Source organism: Dermacentor andersoni, chromosome 2 (assembly GCF_023375885.2).
Source record: "Dermacentor andersoni chromosome 2, qqDerAnde1_hic_scaffold, whole genome shotgun sequence".
Taxonomy (NCBI): Eukaryota; Metazoa; Arthropoda; class Arachnida; order Ixodida; family Ixodidae; genus Dermacentor; species Dermacentor andersoni.
The window spans coordinates 6,325,728-6,351,620 of NC_092815.1; the positions used below are offsets into that span (position 1 = coordinate 6,325,728).

The window sequence follows — 25,893 nt, forward strand, 5'->3', positions numbered from 1 at the left end:
CCTCTCAAAGCTGTGTAGAAAAAAAATATCAACGAATTACACAAAGTATATCTTCAAAACTGTGAGAGCAATCTCTGACAACCTTTTAATGATTTTACAATTTCAGCTTTAGACTACAGCTATCGGCTTCAATGGTCAATCGAACACCCAGCAATTTGGCATTTCCAGCAGCTGTCATGCTGTACCTCCCTTATACAGTGCTTTCTAATGTAGCATTTTTTCATATTTTTATGTGAACAAAGTGACGTGGAGCAGTTGAGAAACACAAAAGACACGAGCGTTGGTATCGATGTCAGGGACGGCAGGTGGTTCATACACTGTATAATGTGATAAACAGTCTGCGTCTTGATGCAGGCAGCCCGACTTGTACACTACTATATAGGAATATTCTTGCAGCCGCACCCATACAAAAACAGCTGGAATATGGAAACTGCCGAGATGGGAGCCAGGTATTCACACACTGTAATTGAATAGTTGTGCCCCACTACTGTGAGCAGGTGGCTAGTGTAGGCGATAACGCGATCTTGTCCCCATTGGCATTGGGCTAAGAGGGCTCCGATCTTGTGACCACTGGCCTCGGTACGGACTTCTGTAGAAGAGGACGGGTCAAAGTAAGCCAGTATAGGTGGCGTGGTGAGAATGGTAGTGAGGTGGCCAAGTGTGGCAGCTTGAGTGGGACCCCACAGAAATGGCATATCCTTTTTCAGAAGATCATTCAGGCAATTGCTGCGAAATCTTTGATGAACCGTCAGAAGTAGGAGCATAGTCCTACAAAACGTCTTTAACAGACTGAGGTACAGGAAAAGATATGACAGCACGAATTTTCACCGAGTTTGGTTCAATACCAGAAGTGTCAACAAGGTGGCTGAGCACTGTAGTCTGCCGGCGACTGCAGTGACACTTCGATGAACTCAACCAGAGCACAGCCTTGCAGAAGACTTGAAGAATAGCTGATAAGCGCTCAAGGTGTGTCTCACATGTATGGGAAAATACGAGAATGTTGTTTAGGTAGCAAAGGCATGTTGACCATTTGGACCCTTGAAACAAAGTGTCCATCATACATTTGAATGTTGCTGGGGCATTGCATAGACCGAATGGCATAATGTTAAATTGATATAGACCATCAGGGATGACAAATGTGGCCTTCTCTTGGGACTTCTTAATCAACAGAAATCTACCAATAACGAGACTGAAGGTCTGTTGAGGAAAAGTAGTTGGCACCGTGGAGACAATCGAGGGCGTCGTCAATGTGAGGCAAGGGGTAGATGTCCTTTTTCATAATTCGATATTTATAACGATAATCTGCGCAAGAACGCCAGGTGCCATCATTCTTTTTAACAAGCACAACGGGCAACACCCAATGACTCGACGAGGGTTCAACAATGCCTTTGGCAAGCATCTGGTTCACTTCATCTTGAATAACCTTACGGTCTGATGCAGAAACTCAATATGTCCGACGATGAATCGGACTAACATCACCAGTATTTATGTGATGATTAACAACTGAAGTCTGACCCAATTGTCGATTGTTGAGGTCAAAGATATTGCAGTATAGGAAACCAAAAGGCGGCAAAGAGCTTCTGCTTGCTCAGGCTGTAGGTCTGCAGTAAGCACGGGACTAAATGTGGGGTAGAGGCAAATTGCCATAATGTGGACATGCTGAAGAATCGGAGCAGACGTCTACTGAAAAAGTTGTGACGTAGTCATCTGCTATAGCAAGCAGTACGGCAACCAATATGCCTTGGGGTAGAACTTGCTTTGTCAGGCCAAAATTGATGATGGGGAGGCATGTCCGGTTATTGGCAACGGTTACGACAGAGTGGGGTACAGTGATATTGCACATCAAAAGGACATGAGGAACACATGTTTTGATGTTACCACCATCTGGCACAGGGAAAGATGTTAGCAAATCGACAAAAGTCAAGGCACACAAAGTGAACAAAGTCGGTTGGACTAAAGTTGTTCAGGAGTTCAGCACGAATATGCGGGAGAAGAGGAAGTTTGAGGCAAAGGGTACCGGCGAACAGTTGATCACAACGGAATGCGCCACAAGAATGTCTAGTCCAAGGATAAGCTCATGTGGATAATTGGTCAGCATTGTAAAAAGAACTGGAATGTGACGGCCAGCGATGCTTATACAGGCAGTACACATTGCAGTGACAGCAACAGCGCCGCCATCGCCGACACGTACGGCTCATGTAGTAGCAGGCGTGAGAACCTTCTTCAGTCAACGATGGAGATTAGCACTCATTAAGGACACCTGGACTGCAGTATCAATTAACGCTGTCAAAGGGACACCTTCAACATGAACGTAAAGTAAGTTCAGGTTCATTGGGAGCATCAATGGAGGATATAACCGTGATGAAAATAATGCAGCACTACCTCCAGGAGCTGCATGGTCTAGTTTTCTGTCCGGGAGGGTCCATAATTGGTCGGTGATGAATAGCACAGTGGGTGGGTCGATGGTGACCGACGGCACTAAGGTGACGGTGAGCAAGTGAGACAAGTGTCGTCAACAGGAACGTCAGAGGTAGGGGACATACAGTGAGGCGAGTAGCGGTGAGGATTGGCATATGGGCAAGTAGAGGGGAAAGGTAGCTTCAATACGGGGACGTCCAGGGGGTGTGGCAGTGACGAGCTACATGGCTAATTTGGTGGAATTGAAAACAGATTGGCTTGCCGTCCGGAGTTCTCCACTCAGTACAATTGCGGTATCTAGATGAAGAATAAGGGCTGCTGTGAGGCACAGCTGTCAGCACCAGTCTGGCATCAGGTCGAGAAACAGAGCAGACAGCAGGAAAACCGACGTTGGCAAATTCTTGCCGTACACTGCCTGAATAAGGAAGATCGCTGGTGCTGATTGGTCAGTGGTGTGGTCAAGTGGGCATGGATGGAACGAGGCTGTACTTGCAGCCTCGAGCTCGTGGCAACCGATGGGCATCGCATTCTCGTTGAATGAAGACGCATATCTTCATTCTTGTGCCTGTACAATATCGCGGATGACGTTTTTGTGCGAATGGCGTAAGCTGGGAATAAAGGTGAAGGTGGCATGGATTACTTTATGATCACTAATTTCGCGGAGGTGGTTAATGGTTGACAGACTTTCTGGATGAGTGGTTAATATAAGATCTAAAATGTTCTCAGTAGCCTGTGTTACATGTATTGGTTTAGTTTCAAATTGCGTTAAGTTAAAGTTAAGGCAAACGTCAAGGAATTCCTTAGCACCTGCTTGGTTTGAACGTTGTTGCGCAGAAGACCAGTCAATGTTTGGATAGTCGAAATTTCCGAAGAGCAAGATACATGCATTCAAGTACTTTTTCGCTAAGTGGACCAGGCTATTGTTAAGTTTGAAAGGAAAATCAGCAGGACTGTTAGGGGGCGATCACATACACCAAGAAGTAGCAGCTCTGGATTAACATTGAATTTTAGCCATAGAATTTCTAGTTCAGATGCTACGTCAATCACGGAGCAGGATAGCTGCTTATTCACAGCAAGAACACCTCCCCCTCTGGACCACTGCCTATCTTTGCGGAACACAGCAAAATTAGGAAAGTCGGTGAGGATTTCTGCGTCAGAAACATCATCAAAAAGCCACGTTTCGGTGAGTAAGAGAAGATTACTTTCAGATGATGACAGAAGGTTTGATATTGTCACGTGGTGGTGACGTTGAAGAACCCAGTAGCAATACTGTGAAAGACAAAACTTTTATTGGGCAAACCTGTGCCCACAAAAACAGGCTACACTTATAGCACAATGATAGCGGCGAACACGGTCGGCGATCGTCCAAAATCTGATCAGTGGGTCAAGCGCGTTGGCTTTTATAGATCAGTCGTCCAATGTTCCAGAGTAACCGCTGCGACCCGCGTGTATTCCACAAAGTTCTACACTATTCGCGTCGTGCATACATGCAATCAGATTACACAAGTTGCGGTGACAGACAGTAGACGGAACCATCAATAACATTCCAGAAACTTCTTTTACATGGAGGCACGTCCTGCGCTATGCAATTACATTTGTTAGGCGGTGAGAAGTGGTCGCCCGATAAAGATAAAGAAGTACACGTGTCATTACCCTCCTCTTAAAGAGCATTGTCCCGATGCTACAAATATAAGAGAGCGAAACACAAAAGGACACTTATTAAACAAAAGTAACAAAACAACGAAAAGAAACAAAGTCCAAAGGTCAGTTACGCGAAGTCCCAAAGTTCATTAACGCTGGTAGTACGGCTTGAGTCACATGGCAGGCTCACCCCGAGCGGAGGAGACCAATGAGAGCGGCCCCTACAGTGACGCACGCGCGAGAAACTGGTGTCATGCGGACCCACCCAACCACTCTATTCGTACTGGCATCTGGTTCAGCTGGACCACTTGTTTCGCACTATCGTCTGCTCGCGTCAGCTCTTGCTCATGCTTGTTTTGGTCTCGTTCACGCTTGTTGTCTTACAGTGATGAGTCTAAACTGAGACATCCCAGTGGAAAGGTTGTTTGAGACAGTGCACCATATCCAATTCTGTATGAAAAGACAGACCCTGAATAGAAGGACGCGAAGGCAACACCCAGTATCTCATTCTCCTTGCATTTTTTAACACATCGACGCTGTAACAGAAGGGAGCATACCAACATGTTTATGATCAGCGGCAACAACTTCGTCATCTTGGTAAGACATGACTCAAGCTAAGAATGCAGGACGAAGAACGTAGACACAGTGCCAATCTGTCAGCAGACGAAGGAAAAAGTGCGTCAGCACGCAGAGGGAAGCAGCGTTGAAGGCCCAGTCCTGCCTCAGCAACTCCGCTGCTTTGATGGCAGTCTTAGGTGGCAGAGGTAATTAGCGCCATCTATCAAGCTGACAGGAAAGCAAATCCACTTCCCTCCCGCCCTTCCTCGCAACTACACTCCCCTAGCTCTCCCTCTCAACTCCCTCATAACTCCCTTGCCTTCAACGGCCTCCACACGCACCCGCCTCCGCATCGGCCTGGCACCAACTTAGCCCTCTCCCTGAAGTTTCGTCTTCTGCCGTTATCAGGGAGAGAAGCGAGTGTTTGTTGGTGTGGGCAGTTTCGTGGTCCTTGTTCGCTGTGTGCTTGTGCGCCGTGATATTTCACGACTCACACCGTTAGTGCTTTAGTGCACAAATACTTCAAGAACAAGTCCTTTTTTTTAATTCGAACTTCTTTTCATTCGAACAAATTTTCGGGCCCCTTCGAGTTCGAATGATCGAGATTCGACTGTATCATACTAGTGAAGTATTATGCAGTTCAGAGCACTTATAAGCTATAACATAACCACGTATAGTGCAAGACTGCAGCCTAACCAGCACTGTCTCGCCGAGAGTTGGCAACCAAAGCTGTGGCACGTTTAATGCCGAGTCAACGAAACGCTCCGCTGTGGCTGTACAGCACGTGGAGAGCAAAGGCCTTGACAACAAAAAAGAGGGTAGGGTGATTCCACGGGAGATCAACACGGGTCAAAAATTTCATATTTTATATTTCATGCGGATATTGCTCGGTAGCACTAAAGTGAACGTGGCTTCTTTTCCAAATGAATATCTTAGGAGGAAAAAATAACCGAATTCTTCAGTCTGGAGGTGCCTATTTAAGGTACAAGGCATTTTCACGAATTCACAACGATGTGAAATACAACATGTTACAGCTACAAAGAATACATTCTTGTGTGTAAAACCTAGACGTAAAGAAGGGTCAGCCAGCACTGTTTCAGGCTTCCGTGCAAAACGGAAGTGTTTTAGAAAAATTCCTTAATTTGCTACAATCTTCAAAAGTTGCTATATTCACAATTTTTTATCAACTAAACCAATACATGTAGCCTTTTGAAATTTGCTGGACTGCTAGACCTTAACCCATTCAACAATTGTGGTGAATATTCTTGCTGTATCACAAATTACCATTTCTACAATTCTCCTCAAAGTTGAAGTTTTGACAAAAATCAACGCTATTAAAAATCAAAATAAAAAAAAAAACCATCTAAAGTTTTTCTCAAAATCTCGTAACCAACTGTTCACAGGCACGTGAATAAGAATATTAAAAAAGACATGTTGCATTATTTTGTTTGTAATCACAATACAGGTGATAGAATTGAGAGCTTTGCCAGAATCCAGCAAGGTGCTAAGAAAAAGGGACACCGGGGTAAAAAGAGCGTGCATAAGGCTCTGACTTGCCTAAACTTGACCGTTATTGCGACGTAAAGCCAGTGTTGACCTTATAATTAATACTTCTGCATAAAAGTGCGTTGAGCACACTACTTATTCACTTGAATGGGAATAAAGAAGCATCAACATAACCATTAGGTGGCTCATTTTATTTAACAGCAAGTGCGTGTGCCTTGCAGCGTAGATAATTTGTGCCTTCTGTTAATGTAGGTTTGTATTTCTTTGTGTGCTACAGAATTAACAGTTAACTTTTTATGAATGTACACAGGTAACAGAATGTACGGGAGGTAAATGCCTCTAAAAATGTCGTACTGGTCATTACATGAACGACATTATACAACCTAAGAGGCGGTGGCAGGAGTGGCAATGGTGTTGGTTAAGGCAGGGTTAGCTGGCAGATAGTTTCAGCGATTGCTTATTTTACCGCCTCTGAATAAAAAGAAAAAAAGGAACTGTTAGAAAACTATACAATCAAAAGTTCACAGTCCCTAAGGATCACCACTTCTCGGAAAGTTCACAGTTTCTTAGAAAAGCTGGAAAGAAGCACGAGACTTCCTCTGTCAGATACTTGGGTCTTTTGCAAAACATTACCTGTTCCGTGAACTCTTGAGGAGATTGCCTTCTGTGCAAAGCCTCAAGTAGAGCATTTATTTCTTCACTGAAGTATTCGCAGGACCAGATGAACTCTCGGCCAAACTTGCTGGAATACAATGTATGGGATAGTTGTTGAAGCACCACTGACGAATGCTAAACGATGATAGCGTGCTGAGAACATGTCCTAAGCTAACAAAGCGCTGCAGTACTGGCAGCTCTTTCCGCATTTTTCTATAGGGCCAACTGATCCAGAGGGCCAGATCATGCAGTTCTAATGGAGCGAATCCAATACGCAGTGGCACAGTTGCTTGCCTGTTGACTTACAGACCTGTCAGTGTACACTTATTGATGATCCGCATATGCCGCATAGAAGCAGGGAGAGGGCACAAGGAACTTCGAGCATAGCCGATGTATACGCTCAGAAAAGCTTGATCCTCTTACAATTACTTGCAGCAGTGCGAGACACTAATACAACGTGATCGAAATTGGTGGCGTCTGGCTCGCCTAACCAAATGTGCCATGACCGTATGCCTGGAACACGTGGTAAAAATTTCCACTAGTTCTTTTTGAGGCGGCGAAAGTTCTCTACTTCGTCCACATCTGCATAGAGCAGTTTTACGTTTTTCAGCGTTGCGGTCATCTGCGCCACCATTTCAGAGGCTGACCTAATGACTGTAGTGCTGTCTGCTCTGAGATTGTACAGCGAGGCTTGGTGCTTTACTAAGCCACTAACACCATCGCAAGCGTTTTTGCCATATCCTGTGGCCAAAAAAAGCCACTTTGTTGACGCGTGCTCCTTCTGTAACAGCTGGTAAAGCTGATACTTGTTTTTTAAATGGCTACTGGTGCCGTCAGACACGTATGTAACATGTTTGTCAAGGTGAAGTTCTTCCTTCATGCACTCGTAGATTTTTTTCCAGTGCAAAGCAAGCATGTGCAGCATCATGACATACATCATCACTGATGACAGCAAAACATTGAATGGATTTTCTACTCGTGACGACACACGTAAATAGTGAGACCTGTTTTTTTGTGCCAATGGTATGATTGTACGTCGTTCGGTACAACAGCTGTCCAATTCTATGCAAAGTCAAAGGCACGGGATCCGTGCTGTTGATTCCGTTTGGCGTGGTGTATTGTTGATGCTTGAATGCCCCTTATATAATAATGGGTGATCCACTTGACAAGCCATACACCGAGCTCCTGGAGAAAGGTAGTGACAGGTAGAGACAGAAAGGTAGAGACAGCCTGTGCTGTCTTTTTGACGAGGTCGCCATTTTCCCACACCGCATTGTTTACCTCTGTCTCGTCAGGGATTCCCAAAGTTGTAGTAGTTAAAGCATCCTCATTTGCACAATAATCACAATCGCCCAGGAAATAATCGGTCGTGGGCGAGGTGCAAAGACATAGTTCTTTGAGGTGGGTAATTGTGTAGGCACCTTCAGTGAGCTCTTCTAGCGCGGAAACACACTGTGTGGCGTTAGCGCAATACATGCAAAGGTACACTTCTTGTTGTGGAGCAAGAAGAACCCATTTCGGCCGGAGAGAATAAAACATTGAGAGCCCAATAGATGTATCCAGATTGGCTTCCTTAAAGAAACGATATGTCTCCTGTACCGAGCGGGTCATGAACCTCTTGGCAGCATACTGTTCGTTTCCATCAATCGAAACAGATACTACATATGTTTTGTTGGGACTCTGCCGAGAACATCCATGCTCGTCTTTGGTATAATATTCCACAGCGGTCTGGACGTCTGTTGGGTTCAATCGTGTTCTCGCAGGCGTGTCTGGTGCTAACCATATTCCAAGTTTCTCACACAATGTCAGGATTTGTATATCATGTAGGATGACAAATTTGGAATGAGAGCTTGAACTTTTCGGCAATCCAGTTGGCTTGGCAGCAGAGTCAACAAGTGCATTCACTCTTGATACGAAGACCACATGTCATAGGCTTCTATAAAGTTGGTGAACCATTCGGTGCACATGCCGCATTTGGTACCTGAGGGGTCCAAATGGCGCTTGCACTTTACAAAGTGAGACTTGGACCTTGCAGTGCCACCGAGTCGAATTTGCTTTAGCACCGGGCGAGAGTTCCTTAGTCGCGAATCCGACTTCTGCTGATGAACGTGAGGCAAAGTTTCAAGTGGATGTAGGCACTTCTTTCTACCTCCCAGTTCGTCTTCTTCCGGTAAGAATTCATCGCTTCCCGTGGATTCACTTCCCATTCTTCTACACTCTACCAACTCGATCAAAAGAGACGATTTTTACAGCAGCCGCATCTGAAAGCATGAACTGAATATGGGCGCCAATGATGGCCGAGGAGAGGCATGACTCCACGAATTTATGTCGGAAATTCAGACATTTTATAAGGGTGTGGTTGAAATAATAATTCCAGTTTACCAAAACTGCCTGTACGTCGCAATTACGGTCAAGTTTAGGTAAGTCAAAGCCTTATGCACGCTCTTTTTACCCCGATGTTCTTTTTCTTAGCACCTTGCTGCATTCTGGCAAAGCTCTCATTTCTACCACCTGTATTGTGATTACAAACAAAATAATGCAACATGCTCTTTAATATTCTTTTTTACGTGCCTGTGAACAGTTGTTTACGAGATTTTGAGAAAAATTTATGATGGTTTTATTTTGATTTTTAAATAGTGCTTATTTTTGTCAAAACTTCAAGTTTGAGGCGAATTGTAGAAATGATAATTTGTGATACAGCAAGAATATCCAGCATAATTGTTGAATATGTTAAGGTCTCGCAGTCCAGCAAATTTTAAAAGGCTACATGTATTGGTTTAGTTGATAAAAAATCGTAAATATAGCAACTTTTGAAGATTGTAGCAAATATAAGGAATTTTTCTAAAACACTTCCGTCTTGCACGGAAGCCTAAAACAGTGCTGGCTGACCCTTCTTTACATCTAGGTTTTACACACAAGAATGTATTCTTTGTAGCTGTAACAAATTGTATTTCACATCGTTGTGAATTTGTGAAAATGCCTCGTGCATTGAATAGGCACCTCCACACTGAAGAATCTCGTTATTTTTTTCCTTCTAAAATATTCATTTGGCAAGGAAGCCACGTTCACTTTAGTGCTACCTAGTGATATGCACATAAAATATAAAATATTCAATGAAATCTAAAATATGAAATTTTTGACCTGTGTTGATCTCTCGTGGAATCACCTGGTAGCAATTGCATGGGCAACACTCGAATGACAGCAGCTTGGTTCATGATCATTATGTTTTTGACATTGCGCGTGCACACGGATCAAGTGTACAAAATTTTAATTACCATTCTCCAGTGGTTCTGTGGAGTTGGTGGCAGAGCTGCAGGTCCTTGGAGTCTTAACGTTTGTACGATTAGATGGATGCAAACATCCTGCACATTTCAATTCTTGGATGCACGCAGCTGCTTGGTCTACATGTCTTGCATGCGTGCAGCCTTTGAAAAATATTTCAGTTCGCATGATATCTGCACTATAAGCGGTACCACATTATAGTGCAATACCGCTTATAGTGTGGATATTTGCAATTCAGGTGACTTACGTTATAAGCAGTCTACATTACATCAAATACTTACTATTTACTAGACTAATACCAATCCATATTAAAATTTTCACTAGAATCCTGTCCGAAAATATATGCCATTCAGCTGGGTCACATTCTATGTGTGACAATTGTGCAAAATGCAAAAGCCTGTGGGGGAAAAGAAAGACACCTGAAAACCTGTCTCAGTTATTGTTACACCTTAAGCTAGGGCTACAGACCTGAAGTCGTATCACCAGCAAATGTTGTATGAAGTGTTTCAAGAGGGAATGACTGAAACCCATGGGAGAGAGTGAACACGTCAATTGGTGCAAGTCAGCGGCCTTCTTTTATGATGAATGTGCAGGTGCCCTCAAAATTGCGATGCTGGTGGACACCACGGAACAGAGCAGGGACAAAACAAACAGGGCAAATGAGGTGCCACCTGCTTGGCCAGTACCTGTAGGAAGGCATGCTCCCGAAGGTGATGATGCGGCTGTCGAGGGTGGTCGAGGCATGGTGGCCAGGAGGAAGAGCATCCTCGTGTTCTTTCTTGGCACCTGGCGCAGCCACTGGTGCCTTGTGTCGGGCTGAGCCTTTCTTGGGTGCCCCTGGGGCCTGCTCTAGCTTGGGCATGGTACTCCGCCTGTAGAGTGCAGTTGATTGTTGTGTTACAAGGTTTCACCATTTTTAATTTCGATGTAACAGTTGTGTGGCACCCTATCTCCCTGTGATGGCATCCAAATGTTTATAATCAATAACTGCTTTCCATTAAACATTCTTCTCCTCACTCTTCAGCAGCGTCTGCTTGCCTCTGCATTACCTGACCAGCAGTGTTCTTGTTCAACAGTTTGGACCTCCTTGCCAGCTGTGGCAGTGACACCACATTGGTGACAAGGATGAAGAGCAGAAATGTGAAACAGACATGTAAGTCGCTCATCAACTACTTCCTACTGCAACTGCCTGGCACTCTATGCATTTTCTCTGTCAGCTGTGCCCTGGCTTAAGACATTCCATTATTGTCATTACATCTACTCCTCACCTCTGCTGCCGCATTCCGCTATGATCTTGTCTGCTGCTCTCACAGCCTTGCTTGCACAACCATTCCCCCACTGCTTTTCCTGCAAACTCCTGGATCACAGCCTACTGCTCAAACTGGCCTGGCATCCGTTTTGTTTATTCAGTAATGCCAAAATATGCCACAGAATTTCTTACGGCTCTGTATGTAAGCAGTAAAAGTTTTCTTGATGATCCCGTGATGGACGATAATCCACTGTTCAAGCCAAAGCACTTTGAAATTTCTCTTTCAGAAAAAGGCATTCAGCAGTTGTGTTCATCAGTCTGCTACCCTCAAGCTAATGGGCAGATTGATAGGTTTAACAGGGTATTAAGGCAACATACATTCACTTCGCTAAATTGGAATGTCCTCCTATAATATGAGCTTTATCTCAGTACCCAGTCAACAACAATATTTCTCTGCCGCAACTCCTACATGATGAATCTGAATGATACAGTACAGCTCAAGGGGATGGTTGGGACCAATGTCAGAAAGCTCCCCAAGCATACTCTCCCAAGTGTAAACGTTCTAAGTGTTGCTAGAAGCCAAAAGCAAAGTTCAAGGACTACACTACATATGTAACGAAGATAACGAATGTGTGCACAGCCAGCAGCATCGGCAGCATCAAGCGCGCAGCAGAGGCTCGAGCTCGGGAACTGCTCGGTGCATCCTAGAACCGGCGGTCGCTATGAACCCCAATAAATATCCTTTATAAGTGGTGGAGCCGTGCGGAGTAACGTTCCACTCTACCATCCTGCAACTCCGTTCTCGGACGTTACCCTCTGCCATGCCGGACGCTGACCAGCAGACTCTTCCATCGCCACCCGTCCTTTGCGCTGGCACCGTTTGCCAGCGGGAGCCTCCTATCTTCAGCAGAACCCACGACAACGACATTGAAGAGTGGCTGTCGTCCTACGAACGGGTGAGCATTCACAACAAATGGAATGACTCGGACAAACTGGCTTATGTATCATTCTACCTAGCGGGCGTGGCCAGTCTCTGGTTCAGAAATCATGAGCGAGATATCCGAACGTGGTCGGCGTCCAAGACGTCGATTACAGAAGTATTTGACCGACCCGCCGTCAGGAAACTTCGAGCTGAGCAGCGTTTGCGTACACGCACACAGGACACAGGTGAGACATTCACCAGTTATATAGAAGACGTTCTAGATTTGTGCAGGCGCGTGAACGCTGCCATGACGGAAGTGGAAGAGATCAAACATGTCATGAAGGGAATCGATGATGACGCTTTCCAGATGCTTCTGGCCAAGGACCCGCGCACTGTTGGCGACGTCATCAGCTTGTGCCAGAGCTATGATGAATTACGTAAGCAGCAAGCTCTGACAAGGTGACATCCCACACCAAATGCGGCGTCACTCTGCAGCCTAACCTCCGGCCCAGAGCAAGCCTCCCTGATAACACAAATCAAGGATTTCATCCGCGAAAAAGTCGCACGACAGCTATCTCTGGTGTCCATCACTCAGGAGTCTGCTAGCACTTTGCCGTCTCATCTCTGTAACATGATCTATGAAGAAGTCGCAGAAGCGCTGCCGGCTGTTCACCAGCAGGATGTCGTGGCTACACCAGTCACTTATGCTACGGTTGCTGCAATGGCCCCTCGCACTGTGCCCGTGCGTCGCTTCCAGCAGCCTGTGCACCGCCCTGCCCCTCCCGTCCCCTGGATCACCACTGCCGTCGCTAAACCGTGGCGTACACTGGACAATCGCCCTATATGCTTCACATGTAGGTATCCCGGTCATGTCGCAAGGTTCTGCCGCCGCCGATCACAGGCGTTCGATGACGATCGCCGAGCGCCCTATGTGCCGCCTGATCCAAATGCACCTTACGGACCCTTCGACCCATCACCAGCTCGCTCCCAGACTGATCGCTGTCCTCGCTTCGAACGCCTCCGGTCACCCTCCCCACATCGCCGATAGCTTTCCCCTATGCGTCGACGACCCGTCTCTAACGAAGAGGGAAACTAGACGACGCAGTTTCTGAGGCAAGAACTGCGCAAGTGTCGACATGCTGAAGTCCTCCTCATTTACCTGCCAATGTCATTGATGTGTTTATCGAAGATGTCGCTACAGTCGCCCTCGTCGATACCGGTGCCGCTATTTCAGTTATGTATGCCAAGTTTTGCCGTTCGCTTCGTAAAGTGACGACGTCTCTGTCTGGATTGTCACTCAGAACAGTGAGTGCTCAACCCATTTGCCCTACCGCTGCTTGTACTGCCCGTGTGACCATACAGGACGCTTTGTACACGATTGAATTCATAGTTCTTTCATCGTGCTCCCACGCCGTTATTCTAGGATGGGATTTTCTTTTATGCCACAATGCCATCATCAATTGCCCTCGGGCTGAGATTGAACTTTTCCACCTTGGTGACCTGGCCTCCGTCGATGCTCAACCTGCCGCTAAAATTGTCGTGAAAGAAGACACCTATATTCCCCCGTGCTCTTCAGTATTCGTACCACTCTTCTGTAGTACCATATCCAATGGAAAGGTCCTCTTCATGCCCTCTCATCGCTTTGTTACCCGAAAAGCACTTCCTTTGCCCTTTGCAGCTCTTGACCTTGCTGCCGGTGTCAGCACTATGCCCATTTACAATCATCTTTCATCGCCGCTATCACTGCTCCGCTGCGAATGCCTTGGTTACGTCGAGTCAGTCGATTCAACACAAATTGCCTCCATCCTTGACGAAGTGCCTCCTACTGCCGTCCATGAACTGAGTGCCCTCACCCTACCCGACTCAACATGGACTGGTGTGTTCAACCCATTTATCGCCGAAGATCTGACGCATTTGCAGCGATCTCAACTTCTCGCAATCCTTCAGCACTTCCGCCGTTCTTTCGATGTTGCGCAACCATCTCTTGGCCGTGCATCGACGGTCGAGCATTACATCAACACTGGCTCTCACTCATCGCTGTGACAAAGACCATATCGCATGTCCGCTATGGAACGTCGCGTCATTGCAGACCAGGTCGATGACATGCTCCATTGAGGCGTCATTCAACGTTCCCAAAGCCAATGGGCCTCTCTCGTGGTCCTCGTCACAAAAAAAGACGGTTCCATCCGCTTCTGTGTTGAGTTTCGATGGTTGAACAAGATCACGCTGAAGGATGTCTACCCATTACCACGCATTGATGATGCTCTGAACTGTTTGCAGGGAGCCGAGTTCTTTTCTTCGCTGGATTTGCAGTCAGGCTACTGGCTGGTTCCAATGGCAGAGTCCGATCGCCCAAAAACTGCCTTTGTTACACCAGACGGCTTGTATGAATTCACCGTCATGCCTTTTGGACTTTGCAACGCACCTGCTACATTCGAAAGAATAATGGATAATGTTCTGCGTGGCCTCAAATGGAAAATCTGTCTTTGCTATCTTGACGACATTGTGGTGTTCGCCCCTGATTTCGCAACACATCTGCTCAGCCTCCAGCACGTACTCACTTGCTTGACCAACGCCGGGTTGCAACTTAACCTGAAGAAGTGTCGATTTGCTGTTTGTCAGCTCATGATTTTAGGCCATGTGGTGTCAAAGGAGGGCATTCGCCCGGATCCCGAGAAGCTACGTGCTGTTACTGCATTCCCCAAACCTACCACTATGAAGGAGCTACGCAGTTTTATCGGCCTCTGCTCTTACTTCCGGCGATTCGGTCGAAATTTTGCGTCAATTATATCGCCTCTCACGCAGCTCCTTGGTGGCGCTAGAGATCTCTCATCATAGTCTCCAGCGTGTGACGACACCTTCACAACCTTGCGCCGTCTTCTCACGACACCACCCATTCTTCGCCATTTTGACCCTCAAGCGCCAACTGAAATCCATACAGATGCAAGCCATGTAGGCCTTGGCGCTGTGTTGGCACAGCGTCAACCTGGCGACACAGAATACGTCGTCGCATACGCGAGTCGCCCGTTAACCAAGGCGGAGACCAATTACAGCGTTACAGAAAAGGAGTGTTTGGCCATTGTGTAGGCGCTTAGCAAGTTTCGCCCATATTTATACGGCCGATCGTTTGACGTAGTGACCGACCACCACGCACTATGTTGGCTGTCAACACTCAAAGATCCACCGGGCCGCCTTGCCCGCTGGGCATTGCGAATCCAAAATATGACATCCGCGTGGTTTACCGTTCCGGACAAAAGCACTCCGACGCTGACGCGCTATCCCGATCACCGCTTCCCCCAAAGGCCAGTCACGACTCCTCCTGCGAGTGCACGTTATCCTCTCTGGACATTGACACTATCGCTGCTGCACAGTGTAATGATCCCTGGACTGCATCTCTGCTCAACCTTCTCTCAGATACGTCGAAGGTTCCAGCATCACGTATGCTTCAGCGCCAAGTTCCTCATTTTACAATTCGAGACCAGCTACTATATCGACGCGACTATGCCCCAGAGGAACGCAGCTGATTACTCGTCATTCCGAGAATCTTGCAATCAGAGCTCTGCTCCTCGTTCCACGTCGACCCTCAGTGTGGCCACGCGGGAGTCTTCAAGACCTACGAAAGACTTTGACACCGCTATTACTGGCGGGGAATGTACAGTTTTGTTCGAAAGTTTGTCTACTCTTGTCATGAGTGCCAACGCCGCAAAGCGCCACCGCGCAAATCCACCGAACTCCAGCCTTTCCAATGCTCATCCCGACCCTTTGATCGCGTGGGCATAGATCTCTACGGGCCACTTCCGTTGACTGCTACCGGCAACAGGTGGATAATCGTTGCGGTAGACCACATAACCCATTATGCGGAGACTGCTGCTCTACCAAATGCTGCAGCGCAGGAGGTCGCCAATTTCATACTTCGCCGTTTTCTCCTTTGTCATGGAGGTCCATGTGAACTTTTAAGCGACAGAGGCCGCGCCTTCTTATCTGAAGTCATCGAACAACTGCTTGCTGAATGCACTATTGTTCATCATAAATGCACTGCTTATCACCCACAGACTAACGGTACCATGGAACGCTTTAATCGAACTCTTGGTGACATGCTCGCCATGTATGTCTCACCTGATCACTCTAATTGGGACTTAGTTCTTCGGTTTGCTACCTACGCCTACAACACCGCGACTCAGGCCACCACCGGATTCTCACCCTTTTACCTTCTTTACGGCCATCATCCTTCGCACACAATCGACACCATTCTGCTTTACTGGTCGGACCCATCTGAATGCCTGCCGATCTCGGAAGCCGCCAGACACGCCGAGGAATGTCGCCAGCTGGCCCGCTGATTCACCTCGGACAACCGGAACCATCAAAAAGCTGTTCACGATGCACAGAACTCGACTCCCACTTCTCTCCCGGGCGCTCCCGTCTGGTTGTTAGTGCCACATCGCACACCTGGGCTCGCTTCAAAACTCCTTCTAGAGTACGACAGGCCATACCGCGTTCTTGAGAGAACATCACCCATTAATTACCTGGTTGAGCCGCTAATGCCGCCGTCCAACATGCGACGTCGTAACCGCGACGTCGTTCATGTTTAGTGTCTCAATCCGTATCACCATTCTACCGTCCTTCCAGAAAACTAAGTCGCCAGGATGGCTCCTTTATTTCCGCGGGGCCATTGTAAGGAAGATAACGAACGTGCGCACAGAGTCAGCAGCATCGACAGCATCAAGTGCGCAGCAGAGGCTCGAGCTCGGGAACTGCTCAGTGCATCCTAAAACCGGCGGTCGCTACGAACCCCTATAAATATACTTTATACATAGTTCTTATATATGCTTTAAAAGTTGTGACTTATAATTAAGTTTTTTTTTTTGCACATGTGTGTACTGGTTGTCTGTTGTGTATCATTTGAGTTATTTGGGGGAAGAACAAGAATATACAAAATAAGCACCTGTCATTAAACACTATTTAAGGAAAGACATGATCTCCATAGTCAAAACTTCTTGTCATGCACCTGTGCTATGAGCATAGGTCGGCAGCCACTCTGTCACACTCACTCATCAATATTTTCGCAGGCTATGCACTCAGTCAGCCTATGTGCACTCATACATGTCAGCACTCACCCATGTTTCTATTCACACCTACCAACACTTACTCGCATTCACAGTCACTTCCATTCACCCTGACCGACACCTACTCACGCCCTTTCGTACTTACTCACACTTGCCAACAGCCACTCACATTCATGCATGTACACTCAAAATCACTATCAGTGACTTTCGTTCATACTCACATTAACCAGCACTCACTACTCTTCTTATTCATGTCCACACAAACATATTGGCATTCGCTCTCATTCATGTTACCATCCACCCATGACCTTCCTCGCTTACTAACGCTCTATCTCACGCCTGTGAAATAGTTATGAATTGAGTAATAGTCGGTGTCATAGGTCGGCATACTCCCGCCACGCTCATTTCACAAGTGAGGGAGAGAGCGTTAGCGACAACAGGTGTGGTTGAATATGAGATGTATGGCAGTGAGTGGCGGTGATTTCGAGGGGACGTGAGTATATGAAGTGAGTCGGTAAGTGCAGTGTACATGAGTGAATGCCAATGAGTGGGAGTGAACACAGGTATGAATGTGAGTGGGCACCTGCAAGTGTGAAGGAAAGTGACAATGAATGGGCATGTGTGTTGGTGAGTATAAGTGGGCATGAGCAGGAACGTGAATGAGTACAGATGAGTGTGAGCAAGTAGCATAGCCTGCGAAAAAATTGGTGGGTGAGTGTGAGCGAGCATGCACTTATGTGGCCGACCTATGGTCAGTGCATACTTTTGAGTTAGTGTGCCAACCTATGGCACACATGCATCTGGGGTTGTGAGCATGCCCTAAGGCATACTCACAGATGTGGCTGCTCTCTGATTACAGTGCTAACTACTTTGTAACTAAGTAGCCCTACTGTTCCAGTTTAAGTGTTAAGGTTTTATTCTCACATATAAAATAATAGTTCACATCTTGAATGCTTCTTACTAAACTGCTAATGGTTTAACTACAGTGCTTCCTTCCATGCCAGCTCTGGGCAACAACAATGCATTTATCCGATTGTCTTGTACACTTGTGAAAATGTATATATAGTCTTCTCCTAGTCTTAATTTCTTTCAGTGGGGATGATGTTCTGTCATTAGTTTTTACCAGTTTCGACTTATACTTGACAGTTGTCGAATAGAAGCCCTAGCATCTATTCTCTGTCACAGCTTGTGACATCAACTGAATGTGTGTATATAATCAATAACCGTGTTTCATTAAACATTCTTCTCCATACTCTCTGGCTGTGTCTGCTTACCTCCACAATGCCCAGCCAGTGAGATCGTTTGTTCGGCCAATTGGGCCAGCTACATCAGCAACACCACATTTACATAATTCTGCCATTAACCAGATTTTTTATCTCTGACGTTCATGTTGCTTAATTGAACTGTTACACTATGATGATAGAACTTGTAAAATAAGCAGAACTGTGTCTCAAATGAGCTTCCATGAATTGCACAGAGAAGTGAGAAAAATAAAGATAAAATATAGTTCCTCATTGGAAGACGATGTGATCACATCCATGTACCACATCAGATGTCAGTGGTGCTACACATGGTCAAAAGTGCATCTGACAGTGATTGAAGACTGTCATATTTCTATATTTCAGCATGGTCAGGCAAGCACCGCACACTATCCTCATGCTAGAATGCAGGGATGAATGCACTGACTACTCAGTGGCACAACCTTGAAATTGTTCTTTAACTACAGGCGGTCTAACAGAATGTGTGCAACTGAATGGATACAGTGCTTCTTGAGCTTGACAAAATTTTTGGAAGCACTCAGTTGATGGCACCCTTTGCTCCAGCAGTGTTGCTTTCCTGAAGGCATCCTGGTAGCTGCTTTTGCTAGGGCTATTCTTTTTTACCTACACTGGCTACACGAGTGTAGCCAGTGTAGGAAGTTGCCATCTTTTTAATAGTTGTAGAAAAAATGTAGCTCTGCCCACCTACACAGAGCCATTTTTTGTAGCAGAAGTGCAGCACGAAAACTACACTTTCTACACTGCAGTTTCAAAGAGTGTACGTAGCAGATGGCAGATAAGGAGTGTGGGCATTGCAAATGTGTAGTGCTACTTTGTCTGTGACTGTTGTTGCTGTCGGTGCACATGTATGGCGTTGTCGCTGTACAGTAAAGGTTTGCTGTGGGGACGTCAGCAAAGTGTTGGTGCGACTGTGTGTCACAGAGCAAGGTGAGCTTATCTTCCAAGAAGATAAAATTATCTTACTCACGACAAGACTCTGCAACAGCTTGGCAGAAGACTGGCCGTCACAGCCTTTGCACACACAGTTAATGCATGAAGGGCACTGAAATTTTCAGCTACCTACTGTCATAGTTGAGTACCCCAATGTTACATTCCATTCCCAGTCCTAGCAATGATAGCGTGAAACTTATGAGAAGAAAATGACTGCCACATTACAGTGAACTGCTCTTGCCTGTAACAAGTGGCCAGGAGGGCAAAGAAGATGAAGACGCCACCAACCACCGACACGAGGACAATCACCAGCGAAGGGGTGCTCAGGGCATCCTTCCTTCCCACTGCAAGACAAACCAAATGAAAAGCAAAAGGACCTTGTACGAACACACTTATGTTACACATTTCCAATTCTTGTACATGCACAACAACCAGCCTTCTCTCTTCAAATTTTATTGCATTTTGCTCCATGAGACATGCGCAATGGCCAGTGCAAGCAGGCAAACATGCCTCACATTGAAAAGGCTTTTCACTCATGAGCAAATGAAAAAAATAATTTGCAGGTGTGTCTGTAGCTGGTGCTAGCCAGCCGTCACCTTCACCATGGATTCTCTGCTGCGATGTCAAAGAGCAAGGCTGAAAAAAATTAGGTGTGGATGCAAAAGGAGACCAGGAGTGGGAGACACTGCATAATGTAGGCCTCAGATATTTCACACGTGCACTGGTCCTTGCGCTCAAACAAAATGCGAGTTTGATAAACCTCAGGGTGACATCTGCAGGAGTGACGTTGCACGGCTAGGTTGGTGCTGCAGAGTGCCTACTTCAGAGGGCTTGTGTGAGACAGTGATTCGAGCACTGCCCCGTCTGCCTTATACAGAAATGACCACAAGATGTCTGACGCACCATTTTGGTGCAGCAACAAACAAAAAATTTCCAATGGTCCCAATGATCCCAAGCCACTGACAAAGCTGAGTGGGCACGAATGAGCACAAGCAAAGCTCGAGGCCATCTGGCATTCTGAGGCTAGTCGGGACCAGCAGCCGAGGTCCAGGGTGGTTGCATGAGTGACATTACAGTGTGGTTTGGAAAACCAGATGTCACCAAGCACTGAATTTGTGTCTAAAAGCTTGCCTGCACTTCATGGCAGCAGGACCTTGAGAAAGAAAGCAGCAATGTTCTTTGGTTCCTCGTCAATCTTGTGCGGTTTCCATGAAGAACATGATAACAACTGAAAGAGTAAAGCTAGGCCAATATAATGTGGCGATTATCACCCATCGTTCAGAGCTGGCTGATCCCATTGAGAACATAAGTTTATTCAAGGGGAGTATGGTAGCGCGATTCAAAAACGGGACAAGAGAAGACACAAAGGGACACACACAGCGCTAACTTCCAACACTGTTTATTGTCGAAAACCAGGTCGTACTTATACACTCAGACCACATGAGTCACAGGCACGTGAACAGATTAACAATCAGAGCGATACATTTTGTGATATGCTAAGCCATGCGCAAAAATGTCAGTTCTTTTTCAGAGAGAGCCAATGATGGTTTGCTGATACATGAATCCCCTAGGGCATCAATCTGCTCGGCTTCTCAACAATCATTACCGGTAGAAACAAGTGCGAACTCACTAGACTTATAATAGAAGCCGAGCAGATTGATGCCCTAGGGGATTCATGTATCAGCAAACCATCATTGGCTCTCTCTGAAAAAGAACTGACATTTTTGCGCATGGCTTAGCATATCACAAAATGTATCGCTCTGATTGTTAATCTGTTCACGTGCCTGTGACTCATGTGGTCTGAGTGTATAAGTACGACCTGGTTTTCGACAATAAACAGTGTTGGAAGTTAGCGCTGTGTGTGTCCCTTTGTGTCTTCTCTTGTCCCGTCTTTGAATCGCGCTACCATACTCCCCTTGAAGATGCATTACCAACAAGCCCACATTGCAACCCTTATAAGTTTATTGTTTCTCTGACCATTGAAAAAGCACAACAAGGAAGGGCATTGACATAGAGTCGCTAAATAATCCCAGTCCCAATATGCTAGCTTGCTAAGATTTCTATATTTTCAGTTTCAGTTCCTGTTCTGTTGTAACTGTTGTCTTCCCATGGTGAATGCACTTTTCATCAAACAAAATGCTGCCAGTCTACGATCGGTACCAGCCCAGCATGGTTGGTGCATGCATAACATACCATAAGAAGTTGTCCTAGAGCTCTTGTTGGACCGGCTTGATGCGTCTGTGGCGGTAGGTGGCGTTGGTGGCGCGACATTTGTGGCAGCAGGGGGCACCAGCGGAGGCGGGGCCTCAGTGGCATTGGCCCGCTGGCTGCAGTCAGGCCCCAGGTAGCCCTCATCACAGTAGCACGTGTTCACGTTGGAGCACACCTGTACATAAGCACACTTAGGCCACTCCTCTATAAAGTTTAACTGCAGCCAGCATACTAAGAGGGAACACATTATATAAGGTTCCTTGGCCCATATAAGCTCACGTTAACATTTTGCATTGATGACATTCTAACCATACCTAGCTGATTGTATTGTTGTATGCAGGCTCCTTCTGAGACGGTCCTGATCTTTCATTCTCCAGTGTCGTAGAATACAGCAGCCTAAACACACCTAGTAGCCTCGGTGCATATAGACATACCTGGTGAAGCAAATGCAATGTTTCACTTACTGCGTTGTATACTCTCTAAAGCTCTGTGCACACTCTTCAGACATGTCATTCTTTAGTTGCCCACCCTGTGCTACTCTCAGTGCTTCCAAACACACAGTACATTGCTTCAGTGCCTCGGCAGTGTGGCCTCTTTGCGGTGCTTCGCCACTGCAATGGCGCCTATCGGCTTCTTCCTCAAGCATGACCTTCATGGGCTGAGGCAACATGGCTACTCTTGTTGATTCTTCTGTGCCATTTCCCCTACTTGTTACCACACTGTCTAACGCTCATACATCCTGACCCTACTGCAACACCACCACGCATTTAGGCGCCGATGCTTCACCTCTCAGTGCTTCCAAATGCACACTTGAGTGAGAGGTTAATGTCAACCATTTCCTAACGCCCCCCCACAACCCCTCCCTCTCAACACTACTCCTTGCCTCCCTGCAAATCTGACAATGCACCGTCCGACCTCCTTTCTATTCTCTCAAGGATAGCATATATTGCTCAGGGCAAGCTCCATTCCTGTATAATGCTCTTGCATTAAAATGTGTGACATTCTTTGGAGAACAGGTGGGTGGCATTTAGTAAGTGGAGTTCCCCACGGTGAATGTTCTGGCAAGGGTGTATAGCAGATCTCAAACTGCACAAAAGAGGCAGGGTCCATCACAAAAATACATGCAGAGGCGGTCGACAGTAGTGCTTTGCCATGAGGTAGGTACACACAAGAGAAAGCCCACATGGTCAACTGACTGTGGCATGATATATCATGGCTTGTCTCGCTCCCATGCATTAAAATATTACTTTGAGCTTTTAAGCATCTATATTGTAATCAGCTTTACGGCAGCTTTGGCAAAGCAGAACTTGTCAGTGTGTTCATTCTAAGAACACCATCTGAAAATATTTCAGGACAGTGTTGTTTGTTGTTTCAAACACTTTGTGCAGGATAAATTTTTTTACAGCCTATGTTCCACCATGAATATAACAATACAGAATAATATATATGTAACATGTCACAGATGTGACAGTTCTTTTTTTTTTTTTTTTTTTCTACTAATGATTCTGAGGCAATTGTGTGCAAGGCACCCAAAGAGGATATCTTGAATATTAAATGCGTAAGCATTTCTAAGCATACCCAACGAGAAATTTGTCTATCACTAAGACAATGAATGGCTCATATCCCCTTAAGCAATGGCTCATACCGAAGTAAGCAAGCAAGAAAATGCAATGGCTCATACGTAAGGCAGAAACTATAAGCACTCAGCAAAGTGAAGCAAACAGTGCATACATTCATTGAAATCACCCATACAACACACAGAACAGCATATGTTTCAATAAAGAACATCTGAACCATCAATAATACTTTGTATACCCCCTCAGCAAATCTAGTGGTGGTTTTGCAACAGCTTCGCTAACTTAACCTTAATTCACCTTAATTAACACCAAAGGTCGTGGGTTCGACTATCACCAAATGTCAAGGGTCTGAGTCCCTTAATCAACTCTATCTTAATAAACTGTGGCTAATTAACTTTACCTTAATTAACACCAATGGTAGTGGATTTGAGTGCCCTAATTAACTCTATCTTAATTAAGCCTGCCTCATCATGTTCACTATCAAACATGATAAGCGAAAAACTGATAAGGGTTTGTAGTGGTCAGACGAAGTTCCATGACATTGATAATGACACTGGGCTGTGAGGAGATGAGCAAGTGGCACAGTGCTTACGCATACTTAGACAACTACCAGAGGAGTTTCTGCGTGAATTTTTATATACTAACAATGCTGCTGTTAATGCATACACACACGATATTTTTGCATCTCTTGCGCTTTAACTTAACCTTGCTTTCTTCTGTACAAAAACTAAACAAGAACATTAAATGAATGTCAACGGAAGTTATCTTAGGTCTAATTAATGGATATGCATACAACATTATAATACCATATTTTCCAGTGTATAAATCGCTTTTTCTGAATTTTTTGTCAGTGCATTTTATAGACCGATGCAACTTATACATGTGCCGCCCCCCCCCCCCCCTTCCCCCGAAAGAACTGCCGTCAAAATTGGACTGGATGTTATGGTCATGCGAAGCATGTTGTGTTGACCTCCTCTGGCAGTCGCTACGGGTTGTGTGCCTGCTATGGAGGTACCAGGTTCTTCTCGTGATTGAGTTGCCGAGCACCGTGCAAGAAGGACGGAGCAGCAACACAAGCGCCGCAGGCTGACTGCAAGTCGACTGACTCCGAAGTCATCGCATCTGCAGATCACTTTAAAATACAGCGTGCACTGCTGAGCAAACTACGCAGTTGCTACCAGAGTACAAGCTACCCGCCTTCCCTCTTGCACTGTTTTCCCGCTTTCCTCCCTTGTGCGCGATTCGGATCACCGTCGCACATTTTCACTCTCACATACAGCATACAGTGCATGGGGACAATGTTATCGCCCTTGGACTTTATACGGAACATTGTGGCAACCATAGTGGCAGAAATGCATCTAGAGTGTCCATAGCATTGCTATCATAATTCTATAGGAATGGCAGCAACACGCTTTTGCGTGACCCGCATTCACAAAGTGAAAAGTCATTGTATTTATTTAAATGACTGAACAGGTGCGTCTTATACACATTTTTTTTTTTTTTTTGAAGAACTGCCGTTTTGAGGGGGGTGCACCTTATACAAAAGTGCGACTTATAAACCAGAAAATATGGTACGTATGGCAAGGTACCTTATGGATGTCCACATTGTCCTTGTTACATGTACCACAGGCTTCTCCTGGAGATTCGTGGTTTGTTTGTACAACTCCCTAGCTTTATAATAGTGCATACTTTAGGTGCAACTCCCATACATAATAGATTTTACAGGAGAGTTGTGCCATAAAATATTCCGCACAGATGCAACAGTTAACAAAAAAAAAAGGACAGACAAACTTGTGCATTTAGATTCTCTTTGCAATTCCTAGAAGTTAATTCCTACAAGGTAACTGGAAAAGTAGACAACGCAACGCATGCTTCAGTTCTCCCAATCTCTACTCACGCCATGGCCTGAGCAGGCGAGTGCCAGGTTGTTGCTAGGGCAGACTCCCAGCTCTCGGAAATGCTCAACTGGAAGGCATGACTTGTTCACGCAGATCTGCACACAGAGGAGACCAACAAGCAGGCATGTGCATCAAAAACAATATTTACAGCATGAGTATGTTATTAATGTGATTAGCATTCTTGGGAACTCTGCCCAGTTTGTGGTATGTATACAACCTCATTCACATACCTATTGAGCCAAGTTATCTACTAGCTTGTCCAAGTTCATTGTTGCAATGGCTAATCATCAAGCTCAGCCGCTTGATGGATAGCCATTGCCACAAAGCTACAGCTAGGATACTAGAGACAGTGGACGTTGCTATTAAGTTTCAACTGGACACAGCATGCTTGCCGAATGGCTATGATATTGGGCTGCTAAGCACGAGATCACGGGATCGCATCCCGGCCACGGCGGCCGCATTTCAATGAGGGCAAAATGCGAAAGCACCTGTGTAGTACTTAGATTTAGGCGCACATTAAAGAACGCCAGGCGGTCCAAATTTCTGTAGTCTCCACTATGGAGTGCCTCATAATCAAATCCGCTGTTTCAGCACATAAAATCCCAGAATTTATTTTAATTCAGGTTTCAACTGAGGTGTAGTGCTTAAGACATTACACACCCAACATAAGAAAGATTGCTAATAAAGGGTGTCCCAAAATTAAT

The 25,893-nt window shown here is 45.8% G+C and overlaps 1 protein-coding gene across 5 annotated transcripts in view; it reads right to left on the reverse strand.

The window, feature by feature from the left end:
• Positions 1–25,893, reverse strand: part of mmd (disintegrin and metalloproteinase domain-containing protein mind-meld) — a 206,371-nt gene that overhangs the window by 32,124 nt on the left and 148,354 nt on the right. For all 5 annotated transcript variants that reach the window (XM_055077571.2, XM_072286332.1, XM_072286331.1 and 2 more), the window contains 4 exons: positions 25,189–25,284; positions 21,697–21,889; positions 19,745–19,847; positions 10,746–10,931 (listed from right to left, as the gene is read on the reverse strand). In XM_055077571.2, coding sequence (XP_054933546.1) covers positions 10,746–10,931; positions 19,745–19,847; positions 21,697–21,889; positions 25,189–25,284 — 578 coding nt within the window. The remainder of the gene's footprint in view (positions 1–10,745; positions 10,932–19,744; positions 19,848–21,696; positions 21,890–25,188; positions 25,285–25,893) is intronic.